The 21,550-nt window shown below is 44.3% G+C and overlaps 1 protein-coding gene across 1 annotated transcript in view; it reads right to left on the bottom strand.

Annotated features, from left to right (window-relative positions):
- Positions 1–1,865: 1,865 nt before the first annotated feature.
- Positions 1,866–21,550, bottom strand: part of LOC144179940 (uncharacterized) — a 46,694-nt gene continuing 27,009 nt past the window's right edge. The window contains exons 10-14 of the mRNA XM_077708356.1: positions 18,739–18,784; positions 16,604–16,620; positions 14,899–14,971; positions 13,596–13,723; positions 1,866–2,029 (exon numbers count right to left, since the gene is read on the bottom strand). Coding sequence (XP_077564482.1) covers positions 1,963–2,029; positions 13,596–13,723; positions 14,899–14,971; positions 16,604–16,620; positions 18,739–18,784 — 331 coding nt within the window. The 3' untranslated portion in view covers positions 1,866–1,962. The remainder of the gene's footprint in view (positions 2,030–13,595; positions 13,724–14,898; positions 14,972–16,603; positions 16,621–18,738; positions 18,785–21,550) is intronic.

Here is a 21,550-nt window from a genome sequence, read left to right as displayed (position 1 = left end):
CGAAATAAGAATTGAAAGAAATCTTACCTCAAATTGTAAGAAGAAAACCTGATCAATGATACTGAAACCCTCATTCTAGCCCTTAAAAGACACGTGCGTAGCAGTATTCGACATTAATATTTTTTTTACATCTATGTGTGCGTATAGCTGAATGTTTATCTCGGCCAACCGCTTAGGTAAGTTCAAGAAACGCCATATTGCCATTAACTATTTCTGATTTAAAAAATTGCATTGACTGTGCACCGAAATTAACTGGTGTGGATTACGGCGAACGACATATGTATTTCAAGCGGTTGTGTAATGATCCCGTCCTTAACGGTCGTGTCTGCGCCCGAAAAATCAGACAAGAAATAAGTAAAACCCACCGCGGTGGCTCAGTGGCTAAGGCTTTGCGCTGCTGAGCACAAGGCCGCGGGTTCTATTCCCGGACGGGGCGACCGCTTTTCTGATGGAGGCAAAAAGCAAGAACGCACGTGTGTACGAGATCTCGGCGCACGTTAAAGATCCCCAGGTGGTCAAAATTAATACGAAGCCCTCCAATACGGCGCGCCTCATGGCTTGCGTTGCGTCGGCACGTTAAACCAAACAATAAATCAAGAAATAAGAGAAGAAGTACAGTTTGCGAGACATCGGCTCTCACTTCTCATTATTTTCTACCCAGTCTTAGCCGCCATTGCGTATTTACCAGCAGCGCTTGTGGGTGTTCCGTTCCCTAGAAATATTTGGTATCGGTGCAAAAAAATAATTGTTTTCTTTTGACTTTCTGGACGTTTTTGTGTTTTTGACAGGTCTTACTTTCGCTCAAGTATTTTTTTTCTTGCCGCTGGAGAGGCTGACTCATTCAGCTTTGGAGGCGGCTACCTTACCTAGTAAATCGAAACAGAACAGTTTTAAGCGTGATTGATTAACATGTAGTAAAAACACTCGGCGTTATTTTTCTCTGCGGTAAAAGTCGGTGAAATCCTAAATTCCCGAAAGAAAATAAATGCCCGCAAAGTTTCATTGATCAATCGCAACTGCAAAAGAAAAGAAAAAAACCTTTTGTAAAGCAGCGTCTATACTTGGTGAGGGTTAACTGTGTGAGGTATAAGCAAAACCACCAAATTACTAACGCAACAATTGTCAGCAACAATGCGCACGAAAAGGATAAATTGCTCCGCGCTTACGTTAACCCTACCTCTTGTTGTACATTGCTAAAGGCAAATGCCCCAGAATCTGGCAAAACCTTTTGTCCAGTAAAGGATTTGGAAGAATCGTCAGGACACAAAAATAACTAGATACGGAGCTTAAGCTCTCCTCTGACGAAGCAGAGATGAACACTGGATGGAAAACATTTCCCCAAGACTGTGCACACCAGCCTCGTGCAAAGCCTGTCGATGCTCTACAATCTTGCTGCAAGTTTATTTTTCTTGAAGGTGTGTTGTTCCACTATTTTCCGTACGTATAGTGTCCCTTTTGTAGCTGACAGTTATTATATGTATTTTTTTTTTCTGCATCTAAAATGGGTGGCCGGCTGCCTGTTATCAATCTACCTCATGTGGCAATGCGAGACCTGGTGGTATGTGACGGCAGTCATTATTTTATTTTGCAAAAAAAAAACTCAAGAATCCAGTCTTGAGGAGGTGAATTACTGCCAGCCAAATCTATTTTTGCTACGTTCGTTCTGCTCCTTTACAAGCGGTTGTTCTACGTGCAGTAGGAGGTTCATCAGCATTGGTTATTAGGAGAGCAGGGGCAGTCAAAAATTTACTCAAAAAGACAATCTTCAATATCTGCCCTCTCTGAGATGCGCGATCATGCAAATTGACTTTCTTCCACGCGTTAAGTAGAGATAGCAAACTTAATGATGTGCCGGTTAGATTTAGAAGCAGGGTTTGATTCTCACTGATGAAAACTTTGCCCAAGCTTTCTTCATCGCGGTTTTTTTTATTGTTCATGGCCTTACATTTCTTCTTGGGGAGGTTACCCAATGTTCATGGCAATCACTGGAGTTTTCTTCTGGCGAAACCACAATTTTCGGATGGACATCCTGAAAAAAAAAGTAAATAATTTAGATGGCACGGGACCCCAAGAGGCTCTAGGTCATTAAGGCTGTTCCAATTTCGTAACATGCCTTGCGTTTGAGACCATTCCACCTTAATGACTTAAAACGTGGAAACCGCTGGTGTTCGATCTTTCTGCAAGCATTAGAAACTTTTTATACCTGCTCTTATTGGTGTTCTAAAAACAATTATAGTCGTTTGTCAGTGATAACGTGCCCTTTGGCGCAGGGTTGTTTGGTCTGCTTTACTGCATGTTTTTGGCCCGGTGGTTTGCGAGAACTTTGGACGTTCGATTTCCTGCGCCCTTTGCAAATGCAGAAGGGGACATTTAAATACCCCTTGTGATGCTTTAAATCCGGCAATTTTGTGTTGGGGAATGCTTACTGCATAAGCCAAACAACACAGATATATGTTCGAGAGAGAGAGAGAATAAACGTTATTGAAATCAAGAAAAGTCGTCAGACAGGCGTCCGCCGACCAGCATGCCTTAACCTCTGACCGCGTCGACAGCCCTTCCGATAACGCGAAGCTGATCTTCAGAGCTGGCCAAGGCTCTCTCCCAAAGCTCTGTGTTAGGGGGGGGGGGGGCTGTCTAGGGTATACTTGTCGAGATCGTTCATTGTGTGTCTGAGGATCCCAGGCTCTCTACAGAAGCTGCAACGGGGATAAAATTGTGTCCGGTCAAAGCAGTGACGTCTAGTGCTGTGAGGGACAGTGTTAACCTGCATGGCGCAGAATAATGTTTCCTCGTCCCTCAGTAGCGATTTGTGTGGGGTGGAATATGTTTTACGGGACATCCTATAGTGCTGCGTGATTTTATGGTATGTGACTAGAGCATGCATTGTCTCGCGCTCGGCTTCATCCGCGCTGGCTCGGAGGGTCAGTCATGAGCCACAAGATTGGCGATCTCGTTGCCCGGGATGCCGCGGTGAGCTGGTGCCCACGCAATCCTGACTTGCCTCGTAGGTGGCCCCTGATTGATTATTCGAAGGGTTGGGACGAGTAATCGACCGTTGACAAAGTTGCGGCACGCCTGCTTAGAGTTTGTTATAACTTCGGCTTCGCTTTGGCCAAGCGCAACTGCTATTGCCGCTTCCTCGAATTGGAGGGGGCTCTGTCCGGGAATCGAGATGCTGCACCTGTGTTGCTTACAGAGGTCGGCGAACTCACTCATGAGTCCACTCACTCCGACTCATTTGGACTCAAACTCACCCGTGAGTTTGAGTTTGAGTGAGCGCGAGGCTAGTGTGGCATGGTGAGTTTGCGCTTGAGTGAGTTTGAGCGGAGTGAGCCCGACTGAGTTTGAGTCCGATTGAGTTTGAGTACGCCTGAGACCTAGTGAATTCTGAGTCCATTTTGAGTTCTGAGTACATTTTGAGTGCTGAGTACATTTTGAGTTTGAGTCCATTTTGAGTTCTGGGTACATTTTGAGTTTGAGTCCATTTTGAGTTCTGAGTACATTTTGAGTTTGAGTCCATTTTGAGTTCTGAGTACATTTTGAGTTTGAGTCCATTTTGAGTTCTGAGTACATTTTGAGTTTGAGCCCATTTTGAGTTCTGAGTACATTTTGAGTTTGAGTCCATTTTGAGTTCTGAGTACATTTTGAGTTTGAGTCCATTTTGAGTTCTGAGTACATTTTGAGTTTGAGTCCATTTTGAGTTCTGAGTACATATGAGCTTTGAGTACATTTTGAGTTCTGAGTACATATGAGTTTTGAGTCTATTTTGAGTTTGAGTACATATGAGTAGCCTAGCAGGCAGCTGTGGTTGGCTGTTAAGTTTCATGCGTCGCTGTGGGCTCGGAATTCAGGTTACCTGCGGGTACGGCACCATTCGCGATCCGCATGATCGGTTGGGAGGGAGGGGGTGTCTGATTTTTTTAGTTTCTTGTTGAATTTTCATGGCCCTAAGCATTTGCTGTATACCAAGTTTTCGCGGCTGGGCGCGTGAGTTTTAATTGACTGGTGAGGTCATAAAAAAGGGTTGTTTTAACTTTTCCTCCTGATGGATCAACTAAGAGGGTGGGAAAGGGTGGTGGGAAAGCCCACTGCGGCGCTTGCTTGCTGGTTGTTCGCCTGCTACTGTTAACGGCTCGATATACTAGGCGTCACAAAAGACGAGGTGAGAGCCGGGGGGAAAAGGGGGCCGGGACTGTCCCTTCTGCTGTTTCAAATGAATTAGCTGAATTGACTGGGCAGCGCCCCTTAAGACAGAATAATGACCACATTAGAATGGGTGAAAAGTGAAACTGATGAGGCTAAGGCATGTAAGGTATCAAATGAAAGGTCCGGATTAACGGAATCACGCGGGGTAAATAAAAAAATGCTTCCTGATTGTAGTCATCAGGCAGTCATAATGAGTCATAGATTGGGTTAAAATTCAAAATGACGTACGCTGCGAGGGCATGTGGGTAATCAAATTCAAGGTCTCGCTGTGGGGAATCATTCGGGACAAAAATGCGTTATGGTTATATCATGACGTAGTCATGGTTAGTCATAGATTTGGTTACAATTCAAGTTCATGACGCTAGGGCGTGTGGCGTATCAAATTAAAGGTCTCGATGAGGGTAATCACGTGCTTCCTGATTATTATCATGACATACTCAAGGTGGGTCATAAATTAGGCTAAAATTCACAATGACGCCACTGGGTGTGCAGGGCATCAAATTGAAGGTGCCGATGAGGGAAATAACGTGGGACAAAAATGCGGTATGGCTATATCATGACATAGTCATGGTTAGTCATTGATTCGTTTAACATTTAAATTGATTCCGCTAGGATGTGATGGGTATGAAATTAATGGTCTTTATGAGCGGAATAACGTGGGAGAAATACAAAAATGCTTCCTGGTTGTAACCATGAGATAGTCATGGCGAGTCTTATATTGGGTAAAATTCGAACTGACCCCGCTAGGGCGTGTAGGGTATCAAATTTACGGTTTTGACGAGGGAAATCACGTGGTACAAATAAAAAAGGCTTCGTGGTTCTAATAATGAGATAGTCATTATGAGTCATAAATTGGGTTAAATTCAAGGTGAGGCCGCTAAAGCATGTGGGGTGTAAAATTGAAGGTTTCAGTTAGGGGAATCACGTCGAACATTTAAATAATGCGTCTTGGTTACAGTCATTAGAGTCATGGTTGGTTTGACTGGTATGAATTTTATATGATGCTGCTATGGTGTTTGGGGTATCAAATTAAAGGGCTCGTCGAGGGGGATCACATGGGACAAATATAAAAATGCTTTCTGGTTATAGGTACGAAGATATAGCAAAAGGTATCTTTCTTTAATTGCTCGGTCGGGTTTAACCAAAATTCCTTGCCAACCCGTAAGGAAGTTGTGCCGTATACATGCGACGGCTTGTCCAGAGGTGTCCATCAATGCGGTATATAGTAATAAAAATATTCGCGTCTATTTGCTGAATCATCGAGGCAGGATGGCATGGGGTAAAAACAAAAGCCATGCCAAGCTCTCGAACTTAAATCACCAGACTCAAAAACTCTCTGCTAATAACTGCCATTCAAACGTCACTTCCTCCATTTCCCCGTGTCCCAACAAACAAGCAAATCCTTCGACACATATGGTGTCGTGGAAATTGTGGACGACCATAGGTAACAGGGGGCGTCAGAGCTTATCAGAAAGGCGAATTTCACATTTGTTTATGAATAAGCCTTGCGGCCGCGTTTCGTGTCCGTAATTTCCTTCCCACAGTGTACCAATGTGCACTCGAATCCATAATTGGCCAATTACATGTGAGACATCAACTCCTTGCTGGAGTGTAGGAGATTGAGAGGCAACAGAGCCACCAAGCCATAAACAGACATTGCGACAGAAGGAAAACACTTCAGAAAAATAAGCAAGCGCAGTTTGTGTGTGCGCTCGAACTGATTTTATTACAATAAGAAATCAGCGGAAGATATCAAAACTAGCACGTGATAACAATGTAAAGGAAAATAATTAACTTGGGCTCTGCAGTTATCCAACGAGTACATGTCAAACACAATGAAAGAACAGATGACTGACGCAAGACACACACACACACACACACACACACACACACACACACACACACACACACACACACACACACACACACACACACACACACACACACACACACACACACACGCAAACGCAAGCGCACACGCACACACACACACACACACACACACACACACACACACACACACACACACACACACACACACACACACACACACACACGCAAACGCAAGCGCACACGCACGCGCACGCGCACACGAACTTGCACTTGCACACGCACACGGGTGCATGTTGGAAGTTAACAGCTGGGTACGGTGGCGGTAATTGCTTACAATGATAGCGTTGTGCTTTTCGGGGCTACGAGAGCTCATTACAACTAGCAAATGCTAATAAAAACGAATAGCAGTGCCTCAGCAAACAACGAGGCACTTTTCTGTTTGTCCCACGTGATTTTCCTTCTCGAGACCCTCAATTTAATGCCCCACATTCTTTAGCGCCACATCTCTCTGAATTTCAACCCAATCTGAGACTATCCATGACTCCCGTGTTACATGGTTGGCCATTTTCTATATTGTTTCATATTATTTCTTTTTTTAGTGTTTTAACATTTAGTTTGATCAATTGTTTACACTTACGCTTTTATTACAGGTTGAACTTCCGTGATATCTGCATTTTTGTGTAAATGCAGGGCGTTACACGATCCTGGCGGGGGTCGGAGGAGGGCGGTACTCGGCAAAGAATGCTACGCATTAAAAACGCAAATGCATATCCATGAACGCCTCGCGCTTCAGAGATTCGCGGGGACAGTTCGCTTTGACACAAGGCGTTTTTTCAGGATGCAGAGCAAGAATGCACGGAACCGTAACCCTAAACAGCTTCGACGTAAATGAACGGAGCAGTGAGCGCACGTCCCCTCGCCCAATCTTGCTTGTTTCGACCCTGGGACCCAGCACAGCATCGAGTCTGGACCGCCTGTCATAAACGCGAACACGGAGCCTACATCAAGAGTTTGGTATCCAACATATACGTACAATTGCTTGCAACCAGCGCTAGTCATCGTGGGCCCCAGGTATAGCTGTATTAAATCTGCAGCGAAAATTGTTTCCGATCTCACAGGAGCTACGGTGTGATGTCGTGCCGAATGCAAGAGTTTGAGCTCACGAATTTGCACCCGTAATATTTTTACCACGCGTGAATTTGAAAACACTGATTGCTAATGAAATCAGAGTCCATCTGAGCCCGAGTAAATTCTTAGCACGAGAGAGTTGTGAGGCCATTTGAGTTCTGAATTCATTTTGAGTGAGCGCACTCAAGTGAGCCCATTTTGAGTTCTGAGTTCATTTTGAGGTTTGAGTACATTTTGTGTTTGAGTACGTTTTGAGTTTCTGAGTACATTTTGAGTTTTGAGTACATTTTGAGTTTTGAGTCCATTTTGTGTTTGAGTCCATTTTGAGTTTTGAGTCCATTTTGAGTTTGAGTCCATTTTGAGTTCCGAGTACATTTTGAGTTCTGATTACATTGTGAGTTTTGAGTACATTTTGAATTCTGAGTACATTTTGAGTTTTGAGTCCGAGTGAGTTCTGACTTTTTCGCTCAATGTGAGTTTGAGTTTGAGTGAGCGCAGATGTGCTGCTCAGCATTGAGTATGAGTTTGAGTGAGTGGTGATTCGAAAAAAAAATTGTGAGTGAGTTTGAGTGAGCTGCGCCAACTTTGCCGAGGTTTGTTTGCTTATTCAAAATGGCGGTGGCTGCCATGGCTTCTCTTCCGGGGTAACAGGCTGCGTCCGTGAAGGAGATAGATGATTTATCCCCGTACAATTTATATATAGCCCGGTCTCGGGCCTCTTTTCGATCTTTCGTGATGCACAGGTGCATATTGCGAGGTAAGACGAGGACAATTAAATTTTTTAGTGGATTGGGCTACGTTTCTAGCGAGGAGAGCAAAGTGCCTGAGTAGGGCCGATACTGTCAGGTATAAGAAAATGACCCCCCCCCCCCCCCCCGTTTCGTTGCTCCTAACCAGGTGCGCCTGTATTAACGCCTCAGTTTAGTTATGGATCCAAGTAGGAGTAGCCGTTCGGTTGAGGCGCTTTCCCGGAGGCTCATGGCTTGCTTATACGCCGTCCTGATCATGGTAGTTATTTTCTGGCGTCTGTGGCTTTAAGCAGAGATTAAGATATGGCGTACGTAATCGTTGACATGACGAAGGTTTGGAAAAGGCAAAACGTGTAAATTGCCCCCATTCTGCTGATTTTGCTCGCGACTCGTGGTATGATATGAGTCACTTAGTCTTTGGGGTTTGTAGACTGTTGATGAGAGCCGAGTTCGAGTGGTCCTCCTGCGCATTATGACGAGGATTCTGACGCTTGGAGATGACGTGATGATATGGCCCTTTAAGCGTAGGCTGATAGTAGGTCAACCTGAATGGTGCGTTTTGTGCGGTGAGACCAGGAGCTACTCAGTCTTCTGGGGGCCGAAGCTTTAGACCACATGAAATGGCATAAGCAGCCACCACATCTGCTGCGTTTTGCTAGCGGCTGTCTAACTCTCCCATTGACCATGTCGAAGACCCGATTATGTCGTCAGCGTATAGGTCCTGCCGGATCTCCTGGATGTTGTTGAGGAGTAGCGTCAGACATAGCAGGGCAATATTGAAAAGGATAGGAGAAAGTACAGCCTCTTGCAGTGTTCCGGACCCGGCCTATTGGCGTCCGTGGCATGTTTCCCGACTTTTAATGCGGCTTTCCCATCCTAGAGCCGCTGACACAGTTATATACCCTGGCTCAAGATCCGAGTGTGCTGAGCATCTGTAACATTGCTCTATGCTTGATTTTATCAAACACCCCTTTGAGATCCGATTCGAGGATGGCAGTTAATGAGTTACGAGTCGCAGGGGCCATCACATCCTCTTTAAGTTGGAGTAAAATACCCTGGGTTGCGAGTTGCGAACCAAATACCGTCTTCTTTTTGGAGATTTTACTAGAGTCTTCCAAGTACGGCTGCAGTCTGCTGAGAACCACGTGTTCTATGTGTTTTTCCACGCCCGGAAGCACGAGCGATATACCTCAAATTCTCGTAGGGTAGGGGTTCGCCTAGTTCTGGTATGGGGCGGATCTCCACTGTTTTCTAATCCTCGGATAGCCCGCCTGCTATCCAAATTTTGCTGTGGTAAGCAGTTAGTTCTGGCACCGAAGGGTCGCCGAGAGTAACGAGAGCCTCATTCGTAATTTCGTAAATTTTCGGAGCCGTGTGGTGCTTCAGGTTCTAAATGGCGGCGGCAACTTTTTGAATGTGGATATTCTCGTCGAAACTGATTTTAGCTACCGCTGTAGGGTACGGTGGTTCGGATGGTTGCGTAGGAACGTACCAGGCTTTGAGACCAAAAAGGAGGTCCGTTTTACTGTGTGGGAATTGGTGAATGACTAGGGTCATGTTGTAGTGGGATTCCGTGCTACTTCCTGCCGAACTGGTCGAGTACCGGAGTAGCCTTCTAGTATTGGAGGGGCTTAGTGTGCCTCGAAGCCCATCGCAAGGGTGAGCCAATTTTTTCTTCCTAAGGTATTCACGTATTCTGCCGCCTTGGTAGTGAGTACAGCAATACGCGCGCTTCTTGAGTGTCTGGTTCAAGCGCTCCTATTTCCAACGGTTCAGAGGGCTTCGTCGGGCTTCTTACATGTGAAGGCTGAAGGCGTCGATCAAGGAGTGGGGATGGAAGCCTAATATTTTGGTATTGGCCTTCACATCCCGGTATGGCTGTGCGATCTATTCTTGGGTGGTTGGGAACATGTCTTCCTCGCTCTTGTGTGTTTCTGCTCGTGTTTCCCTTACTTTATCCAGTCCCTGAGGCGGGCGAAGCGTGTACTGACCTTGTATTACAACCCATCTAGAGTGGTGGCCAGTGGCGAATGATCACTGCCGTGAAATTCGTCGAAATTGGTTCGCGTGGCTTGGGGGGAACTTTTTTATGAAGGTCTGGATTGGCGTCTCTTGTCGAGATCGGCTGTTTCTGGGATTGAATGTAAGTGTGAGGTCCATGACTTCAATAGGTCTCTAGAGCAGGTTGCCTCTGGGGTTTGCGTATTTATAGCGCCATTGGAGGTTGGCCGCGTAGAAGACGCCCACCATCAGCAGCGGGTTGTTAGTTGCTTTGGAGGTGGAGGATGGCTGGCGGGCGTCTTGCATAACAGTAAGTGTTTAAGAGGAACAAGGGATTCTTCTTCCGCTTTACTATCGCGGTATTAGGTATAGCAAGATAGCGACCGTTTTGGATTGCTGTAGGTGGTGCTGTACAGCCACAAGCTTTTTATTTACGAGGGTGGAAGGCTGTGTCCCAGGCCGTGTCCCGTGAAGGGTTTCTCCCAGCGTAGTTTCGGTACGTGAAGTATCCGGGTAGGAGAGCACGTGCGTTTGTTTCCTTAAGTGAAACAACGTTAGGGAGGATGTGGACCAACATATACTTTGAACAAGACAGCCGTATTTGTAAATTTTTGGAAGTTCGACTGCCATACTGTGGTCTTCCCTTGAGAGCCCTGGCGCGGACTAAGTGGCTGTAGGAAACAGCCATCCTCGTCATAGTCTCGCGGTAGCTCTTGGCGCTTGTGGAGTTCGGTAAGCTCTGATGTAGTTGATTTCTTCAACAGCCGGGCGGGCCTGGCTTCCAGAGCGAAATTGCGTTCCTCTAGTCTAGCAAGCCTTCCTTGAATGTGAGCAGTGAATTTAAGCTGCTGGGCTGCGATGTCTGGTTGCAGAAGGGGGAAGTTGCTGCTCAAGGAGCTATGCGGAAGTGCAATGGCGGCAGTGGACTCGAATGCCAATTGGTCGATACTGAAACGTGACTTAACTAAAAGTAAAATCTGCTACTTAAATCCTCCAGAAGCGTTGAGTGCCTGAACTGTTTTTTTTTCAGGTAGTATTTTTTTCGCTTGTATTCTTGTTAGCTGGGGTAGATTCCTAGAAAAATAGTTAAGGAGACGTAATTCCGTCGTTTCTAAGATCTAGTTCAAAATTGAAGGGTCACTGATGTAAGCAACAACGCAATAATAATAATATAGTTGATCAAAGAAGCTTGTTACTATTCTTGCATTTCGTACATTAAAAATTGTTTCAGTATAGGGCGTGGAAAGCCTCTATCATGTTTTAACGTACTTGCTTAGTTGCCTATATTAAAGCTGACCCTTCAGGCGTCAACGCTCCAGGTCGTTGATACACATTTCGATCAACCAAGTGAACGTTAAATCGTTTCGTCAAATTAAAGTATCGACAAATCCGGAAACCATTTAAGAGGTGTGCATTATTATGATGTCCTCAGATTTTTTGAATAATTTATTATAAGACACGGGAATATTCTCGATCCTCATACGAGCTAACGTTCTACTTTATTTTCACCCCGTTTATAGTACTTTTGTAATTTGCACTTGGGAAAGGAAATATTTGGATGACTTTGGTCACGCCATAGTTTACGGAAGTAAAAAATATCACGAAAGAAATACTTTTTTTATATTTGCTGGTATTTGGTTTCTGGTAAAAGAGAAAACTTATGTGACTCATTTATAAAAAAACTTACAACGTGCGCATATCGGTAACGGTTCATTCGAATATTATTTTTCAGGACAGTACGGCAAACGCACAGTGTTGCAACACCATAACGAACGACAGCGCGGCGCTGGTTGTATTTAAATTTAGTATTAAGTCCACCTTACTCGGTATCGCAGACACATTAAGGTGCTAACACTTTCAAAACAAGTATTCAAGCATCATGCACAGGCAACAAACCTTATAGGGGCGATGTACCACTGTTTCTCATGGGTACACCTTCAAATCAAGCTGGCATGTACATCGCTCACAGCGGAAGCCTTTTACAATTTAGATGCACCAAAACAAGTTTTTGGCATGTTAAGTACGCATTGAAAGGTATGTGTGACGGGGGCGGATTTTATCAAGGCGCAAGCCTTTGCCCTATGAGCTGGAAAAGTCAGCGCTGTGAGCAAGGTGTGTCCCAAAAATCTTATGTGCGCACGTGAAGGAACGCTGTCGAAAGGAAAGGAAGACAAGAGAAAAAACTAAAACAAAAAGTTCCGCAGGAACTTAGGACTGCTTACGTGTTTTTAAGGTGGAAGCCTAGTGTTAATTATCCATCACAACTTTTACTATTTCATTGTGTTTGTGTATGTCTCGCAACTTTTGTTTCTTACTATTTTGAAGCGACTTGCTTAAAGAGGCTTCTTTGCTGCAACATGCTGCGTTTTTCTTTGTTCGCGTTCGGCTGCTCATCTTTGGGTCGAAATTATTCAGCGAGCAGACTAGTAGAGCACGCCACACAATCCCCCAAATTGCTCTTCTGCGGTGCTTGGATTCCCATGGTCTACTTACGTGCCATCACGTTCACAGGTTACGCGGAACGCACTATTTTACGTTGTGTTAGAATAGTGCTCAATGGCAACGCGCTCAGCTGCTAGTCTGGTTATATCCCCATACAAACTCAAATGTGTTTGGCATGTACTCTTTGCAGCAGCGGCACTCTTTGTATCGGACAAAAACAATGACGCTTTTTTGCAAGATGGCGGGCTTAAGGCTTTTGCCTTAGAAACACAAAATCAGAGCAAGCCTTGCGTCTCCATGAGACAGCGTGACTCATGGATGTATGGCGCACCAGACAAAGCGGTTAGTGTCTGTGGTGTTCGGGGAAGGTGCCGGGGAATTGCGCGCCCGTGGATCTATATGGAAAAGACGGCAATTTGCCTGGTGTTTGTCGGAGCTGCCGGCGCCACTTGCGCCGGGTCTCGGAATGTAGGTGCTGCAATGTCGGTTACACCGCCCCTTCATGCCCCGACTAAACGTGGTTGGCTACACAAGGACGCCAAGAATGCCGAAGCGCAGGAGGCGTACAAAAATAAAAATGGCGAAGGACCTCACATTGTCCAAGATGACCGCAGCGAGTGCGGCGCACTGCCAACGATCTATAAACCAGACCAATCTATTTTCCATTATATATAACTCTTCTCAAACATGGTTTTCCCGCGCATGCGCACCGGGTTCCTCCGGAGGAGTTTTCTGCATACACGAGACCGCAAGATTTTCCTGTCGTCGAAACGTATTATGCGTCGCTTTAATATTGCTTGTGCATTCAAGTCAAGCAAGCAAACTTATGTTTCAGAAGAAACTTTTTACAAAAGGTTTACGGGAATTACGTTTGTTCCTAAACCATCCATGGTAAAACATCTCGGCTATTCATAACCTGGTAGACAAAACGAACAGTTTTCGTCCCCTGTGTCAGAAATGTAGAACAAATTTTGAATAAGTTATCATCTTTTGTACTCATCACTGGCTTGAAATAAAATAGTTAAGCGCCTGTATAAGCCACGGCGGTGTCCGACTTTATAAGGTGGGCATTTGAAGCAAACCTAAATTTCGTTATTCTGCCATGGCCTGCTATTTTACTGGCATTTACTCAATTCGCTGTGTCCAACAACAATGCGCCGTTAGTCTCGGTATGACAGAGCTGCTCGTATGCCGCATTGTATAGAAACGCATATTATCAAGGGGAATATTGTAAACCTGGAAGATTCGCCGGATGCTCCCGCGATGCTTCTGCAGCTTCTGGCAGCATAGAATACGATAGACGCCATGGAGACTCCCAACCAAATCTCCTGGTAGCTGCCTATGTAGCCGAAGACCTCTTCCGCCTGGAGAAGAAATAAAAGTAGAGGAAATGAGGAATATGCAAAATTTAATGTATATACTTCAGCGTCGTTCATTAGACTATGAAGATTACTTGGACGATGGCAACGTTAGACGTTAAAAGTCTCCGGCTGAAAGCAAAAGCCTCTAAAGCGAGAACAACACAACTTGCGGGTTGATCAGGCTTGTAAAATGGGGGGCCCTAAAATTTTAGGGATCCGGTATGAGTTTAGCCTGCTTTATGGGAATGTCATCAAAGGCTCACGCGAGCATGACCACTGTAGAATACGCATTTGGATGTAACCTTGGAATGACGCAGTTGTTTCCTAGCTGCTTTCTGCTCGGCGGCCTGTTGTCTGATGGAGGCCTAAAGCAAAAACGCCCGTGTGTACGAGATTTCGGCGCACGCTAAAGATCCCCAGGTGGTCAAAATTAATCCGGAGCCCTCCACTACGGCGCGCCTTATCGTCTGCGTTGCGTTGGCGCGTTAAATCCTGCAATCATCGCCATATCATAATCATAATCAGCAATTGTTTTCTGCTCTCGCCTTCCTCCTCATGACAATGCGCAAATGCACGTCTTGCACTGTTGTCTCTGTGGAGTTTCTATTCTTTACTGAAATACCATGATCCACCCCGCCATTCGCCAGACATGAGCGCTTGGAACGCCGATTTGTAGTTTTGGAGCCTTGCGATGAAGCCGACATAAGGCTATTTCTTAGAGCATGATGTAGGGACGGACGAACTTTGTTGCAAACGTTGGGAGATATTTCATCCCTTTCAACTGCGTTAACGCATACGAATCAAGAATAAATAAATAAATGTATAAAGAAAGCCACAGCGGAAAATTTCTTTGGAATGTACAGCCCTGTTTCAAGTTTAAGACGCATCTGCTTCGGGCTTAAACTTTGCGGCACTAAAAATGCATATGCACTGAAAGATTTGGAATAAAAAGCGGGTAAATTAAGGCAGCTATACCTGTATGGGCTATAGGGTGTGAAAAAATGCACTCAAACTTTGAACATAACAGACCTCTAGAAACTGAGCTATGATATTTGTGTGACACCATGGTAGGCGTCACGCTTACGTAGCAAGTAGTTAGTTTCCGAACACACTTCGAGCAAGCACCTCCAGTCATTCTGTCAACGCTGTCCCCGAAATTGGGGGGAAACTGTTCTCACCTTCATGGCTGGTTCATAGAGAAACACTTCAACAGCAGAAGTTGCGAAACTCAGGCGCAGACCTATTTTTCCGCTGCGCAAAAGAGAAAAGCGTCAGTGAAATGTGCCGTTCGACCATTTGATGCATTATGCCTTACAAAATACAGCACTAACTGGACACACAATGTAAGGAAGACAAACAAGCGTAATAGCTTTAGTTGTGCATGACGTACAGTCGTCAAAACTGTTAACAACAACAAAGAACGAGGTGCCAGCGCATGCACAGAGCGGCAGCTTACAATAGCGCTCAGGCTGCTAAGCCAGGCTGTGCGCGTGCGCTGAAAAACAAGAGTGCAGTAGGGCAGCATCGGGAGGGCCGATAACCAGTCGCCAAAGATGCGGCTGTGGCTGTCGTGAGCTGCCACTCGGCGCGTCGGCAGGCACCTCGTGTTTTGGTGTGGTTAACAGTTTTGATGACTGTACTCATAGAATAAAGCTTACACAAAGAATACCAGCCAACCAGGTGCTAAAAAGAAAATAACAGGAGCATCGCTGAAGCTTACTGTAACCCAGTGGTTCTCAAATGGGGCGCCGCGGACCACAGGGCTCTTCGAGGCTATTTCAGAGGTCCGCAAAGCCTTCCTAAACCCATCTCGCTGCATAATACGTACGTTTAATATTTCTGCTCCTAACACACATTTTAATGTAGGCTTTTTCCACAACACGCGAGCTAGGAAAAAAAAACCCAGACACACAAATGACAGTATATAGGTGATCGGGTGACTGTTAACTGCAGCAACATATCTTTGGACAGTATGGCATGCATCAGCATAAAAGTCAACGCGAAAGGCTGACATTCAGTATGTGCGGTGACTTTAGCTGCATGCGAAAATTGTTTGGTATTTGGTACATAGATCAATAGAGTTAGTACATTGTGGGGTCCTCCATTATTTTTGCAACGCAAAAAGTGATCCGCGGCAAACTCATAGTTGAAAACCACTGCTCTAATCAGTACCGCACGAAATCAAGCTCTGAGTTTTTAACTATTTCTGCGCGTAGCAGGTTGGTTTGTTGAAAAACTGTCCTTTCATTATTCTCAGTAGGCACACCAAGAGCTGTGTCTACCATAAAAAAGAATACATAGCTCGGCGCCATTTTCATGGTTTAAGGAAGTGTATTGAAAAGCTAGGCAACACGGAGCTTGTGGCAGTGTGGGAAGTTTTCAATAAATATTGTAGGCTTCTTCCTTACACCCATTATTTTTCGATCGGAACACTGCTGGCGATATGAGGGACAAGAACGAAGAAGTACGCAAACTAGTGAAGCGCACATCACTAGTTTGTGTAATTCTTCGTCCTTGTCCCGCACAGCGCCAGCAATGTTTAGATTCACAAACCAAGTACCCCCATTACAAAATCTGGTTAACCTATTTTTTTTCGACCTGACACGAAAGTACATCGATGGAACAAATACAAAAATGTGCTCTTGATTTTAAAACAGAAGAGACCAATGAAATACCATACGCATGTTTAATCGTTACTCGGTCATCGCGGTGTTCCCCCGTACCTAATCAGGGTCCGCAGTACCACCCTTGAAACTCTACCCAGCTTCAGGAAATGCCAGTTCTTTCTGCTAACATGAACGCGACAAAGGTGGAATTAACGGGGAAGGCAAAATCACAAGGTTCGTTGGTTCGGACGACGGCGTTACCGAGGACAAGACTTACGTGTTCTTGGAGAGATTCTGGAAAGTAACAAAAAAACCAATTTAATTACCTTGTGGAAATAAACTAACAATAGCACTGCAAGTGTTCCAACGCTGTAGAGCGAGACCTTACATTATTGTGTTTCTATTTACGTGTTCTAATCACGGCCGGCTAGCTCGTTGGTCTCTGTCGTGTGAAAATGTGAGCATGTAGCAACTTGTTCAACTACCCCTCTAAATGACTGGTCAGGATGACTCGTTCGTTTTGCCTAAAAAACACGCACCTTGTAAAAACCCCGTACTAGCCTAATGGTCCGCTACATTTTAAGTATTTTTTGTGGCGTTGAATCAAAGAACAAGTGTTACTGGTATTACTACAAAATAAATACAGAGGTAATACGGAGAGTACAACCCTCCGACTGCAACATAAAGGTCTTAATTCCTTCGCCCAATAAAAACAACTGCTAATTTCAGATGCTAGTCGACTACGAGCAAGTATGACCAGTATTTAATTGTTGATATGATCAGCGTTTTTAGGCCACTCCACCAAGTTTTTGTCTGTCTGTGTTTATCTAACCATTATTAGTCTTCCAGCATTTGTCTCAATGTTTTCCCGCTGGTGAAGCACCACCAGCTTGACCTTCAAAGCAGGTGAGCGTATGTGGGGGAGAAAAAGGATGGGAGAGGGGGAAGGGTATGTGAAGGCATTGTGAACACAAATCTTTCAAGCAACCGAAAAAATGCTCTCTGTGTCACATGGGGAGTAAAAGAATATTTGGTACCAAAAATGTGTAACAATGCTAAGATAATTTTGTGTTGTGTGTTTTTCTTTCGAAGTTATCCTGCAGAAACCCTTGTAACGTTTTTGCGTTTTCAGTTGTAACCAAGCAATCACTGCGTAATTGGAGATTTATTATTAACATCAGAAGTGTTATATTTGTGGGATAATCGTATTTCGCAGTATTGCCTCAGATTATGTGGTTTAAGAGCACATGGATATTTTAAAGTTCGATATGTTTGTGTCTAGCTTGTGTTGCCAATGAATGACGTATTTTTTTTTTGTTGCGCTGAGTTTCGCAGGACATCAACGCTATAAGGAAGCTATATATATATATATATATATATATATTAAACCGCCCACTCAAGTTTCTTACTTGAGGCTTATTTATGGATTCAGGACATTTGTTACTACTAAATGACTCACTGTAACAATAAACCAGGCCTTCGTTTAGCGCTTCGGCGAAATATAAGACTATTCTACGGTCTGTGACGCTCCTTTGGTTTCACTTCTCTGGTCTTTATCCCCACGCGACGCGACAACGCAGAGGCATCTGCTAGATGGAGCGTTTTGGATAGAACGCAGTTAGAGAGCGTTCTTTTTATTAAATGGATCACAAAACATTCGGCAGATAGGACATCTCCAATAGCACGAAATGTTATTGCTTTCGTAGTTTTTTTGAAGTAGAGAGTCTTACGTGCGCCCTCACTCAAGTTCGAAGATGATCACATTTTCTAAAAGAAAAGTTAGGATATTTTAAAGCACCGCATAAACACGTAGCATTGCTACTCAAGCAGAAAACACAAGGACGGGGCTTCAGTATGCCCAAATACGCGCATTTGCTTCCTGTGACTCCGAAGCGCTCACCCAATTTTTCTAATATCATATTGTCACAATGCATTACACAAATGTGTCTCTAAGCACTTCAAAGTGCATTTTAGTGCCAGAGATACTTCGCTCATCATTAAACGATCATTAAGCGTGTATCTTTGACGGCACTTATAAGTTTGTAAATGATGCGTGGCCTCGTTGTATCAAAAATCACTTAAACAATGCGGCCGCAAAACTGAACAATGGCATGATTTGTTTGTCTATTTTTTCCAAATTCCTTTCTGTATTTTTCTCATACTTTTTTGCGGTAAATGAGTTCTTGGGATATTGGCTGAAAAAGAAATTCATCATAAAGAAAACCGGCTGCGCACGACAACATTGCACGCTACCTCGTCGCCTTGTCCAAGCTGCTTCTGACTGCCGCACGTTCATGATGCAACCTAAAACCGCTATTGATTGCACAAATATTTTCTGGGGGAACTCAATTCTTTCTATAGCCACAGCTCAAGAAGCGAAAGTGAAAGCGCAATCAGTTGATAACTACAAACCTGGTATCTTGAGAAGCCGGCCAACCTGGCATCGTATTCTGTTTCTCTGCGAGTGCAACACAGCAAATTTCACAAGGTTTTATCATCAAGCAGCTGCTCACGTAGAAGAAATAACTACGCATTTTATTTTTATTTATTTATTGAGATACCCTAAGAAAACCGAAAAGGCATTACATAGGGGGGGGGGGATTGCACATCAAACAAAAAATTGCGTACAAGTCACATGTGTCAAACGATTGCAAGGTGAAAAGCCAGTACAAACATAAATGGTGTAAAAAAAAGTGCAAAAGAATATATATACAGAACTAGACCGGACGTTCATTTTCTCAAAAACGCTAACAGAGCACTCTGGAACAAGGACAGGTCGGTTACGTTTGCCACACTGGCAGGCAACATAGTCCACTCGGCAATACTAAGCGGTAATGGTGAATTTTGGTATTTGTTAGTTTTCGCGAATATGGGCCTGACTTTATGCGCATGATCGATGCGTGCTGATACGTAAGTTGCTGGATGAACATGACTGCTTGAAGGCAATAAACTGTTGTGATAAAGAGCATGAAAAAATGATAAGCGACAGTATTTTCTTCGAATTGCGAGAGGCGGAAGTTTGAGGGACGCTTTTATTGCCGAAACACTGGTATAGCGGAAATAAGACGAAAGAATAAACCGAGCAGCTTTGTTCTGTATTGACTCGAGTAAGGCTGTTCTATATTCCTGGTGCGGGTGCCACATAATAGAAGCGTACTGTAACGAAGGACGAAGTAAAGAACAGTACGCGTGCAGTTTAGTTTCAGAGTTTGCAAGGTGTAAACGTCGTTTTAGGAGGCCCAGTTTTTTAAAAGCTTTACCTGTTATGTATTATATATGAGTGTTCCAGGTTAAGTTAGAACTAAGAAAAATGCCTAGATACTTAAATGACAGCACTGACTCTATACGGGTATTCGAAATAGTGTATTGATTTGGGGTGAAATTGTTAGAGGAAGTAAATGTTACATGCTTAGTTTTATCTGGGTTATCTCCATTTGCCAGGTGCAACACCACTCTGATAAACCTGTTAAATCTGCTTGGAGCTAGTGATATCAGCCGGATGTGTTATTTCTCTATAAATAACACAATCATCTGCGAAAAGGCGGATGTTTGAGGCTAGGTTATGAGCAATGTCATTTACATATATTAAGAAGAGTAGAGGGCCTAGAACTGATCCTTGTGGTGCACCGGATTTTACAGGCATGCGATTAGATACATGATTATCGGGTTTGACTGACTGAAAACGGTTAGTTAAAAATCCGTCGATCGACTCTGTCGTGCGGCTGTCAAGTTGAAGACCGGAGAGCTTCAGCAGTAGTCGCTTATGGGGCACACGATCAAAGGCTTTCGAATAATCAATGAATATAGCATCGACGTAACGTGAAGAGTGCAATGAGCGGTGAAGGTCATTCACAATCTCGAAAAGCTGTGTTTTGCATGATCGCTCGCGCCTAAAACCATGCCGGTTTTCAAACAAAAGGGTCTTTTTGTAGAGGTGAGCCATGATATGGTGATAAAGAATGTGCTCGAGTAGCTTGCAGCAGATCGATGTTAGTGAAATAGGATGGTAATTACTGGGGTGGATGCTATCACCAGATTTAAAAATCGGGACTGCATGGCCGTTTTTCCAGTCCTCCGGTATGCATCCTGTGTCGACTGACTGCTGGAAAATTAGAGATAGTCGAGGGGCTCAAAGATGACGCGTTAATTTTAGCAATTTAGAACTGATGCCATCAGGACCGGGCTTGTGCTATGAGGCAGGCGGTCAATCGCCCGAGCTACACCATTTTCAGTGACAACGACGGAAACATCTGGGAAGGCTATCGGAATTTGCTCAGTGGTTATATAATTGCCTAATGGCTGTTTAGTGGTAAATACTCCATTAAAATATAAGTTAAAACGTTCAGCACATTCAACATTTGTTAAAGGGGTATCTATATCAGTTTCTAAAAAGGAAATTTCGGCTATCCATTTAGGGTTTATGGTGCGCCAGAGCTTTTTGGAGTTAGTTTTGAGCATGTTGGAAAGAGTAAAATTAAAACACTTGTTTTTGGCTTCCGAAATTCCGGCTTCCAGTAAGCCTGCCACTTCTTTGTACTGCGCCCGATCCTCCGGCTTCCCAGGCCGTATTGCTTTTCTATAGCACATTTTCTTTTTTAAAAAAACTGCCTTAACTTAATGCGTAAGCCGGAGGTCGCTAGCTTGTGCTCTCATGATTAGTTTTGGCACGTATGCATGTTCTATTTCCTTGAGCTTATCGCGAAAGAGAGTCCAGTTTTCATTAGTTGTGCGGGTGTAAAAATTTGTTGAAAGTTTGGCCCGAAAGCCACTAGCATTTCATTCGTCTTTTCTTCGTTAGCGCGTGCGTAATCAAGTATACACTTCTCGAATATTGTTTTATCGGGACGCGGTAGTGGCAGCGTGCAGTGAATGATGTTGTGGTCGCTGATTTCTTCTAGTATATGAACGGAGGCATTATCAGGATTGTTTGTTAGAACTAGAGCTGATGCATGGTCACCGCGTGTTGGTACAAGTACAAGCTGAGTTAGCTGAAAAAGCTGCATCAAATGAAGAAACTGTACACATTCGACGCGGTTCTTATGATCATTATTAGACAATGTCGACCAGTCAATGGCAGGGTAATTAAAGATAATTAAACCTGGAGGACACTGTCAGTCGCCCCGTCGTTAACAAAAACTACTGCCTCGAAAGTGGAGGCTGTTGAAACGCACTTGGAAGTACTCATTTTCCTCGCTATTAGTCTTAGCAAACTCTCGCAGTTTTC

This window comes from Haemaphysalis longicornis, unplaced genomic scaffold (genome assembly GCF_048455015.1).
Source record: "Haemaphysalis longicornis isolate Haplotype H1 unplaced genomic scaffold, Haemaphysalis longicornis Haplotype H1 scaffold_4, whole genome shotgun sequence".
Classification (NCBI taxonomy): domain Eukaryota; kingdom Metazoa; phylum Arthropoda; class Arachnida; order Ixodida; family Ixodidae; genus Haemaphysalis; species Haemaphysalis longicornis.
Note: the sequence above shows the minus strand (reverse complement) of the source record. Positions and strands in the feature narration are given on the sequence as shown.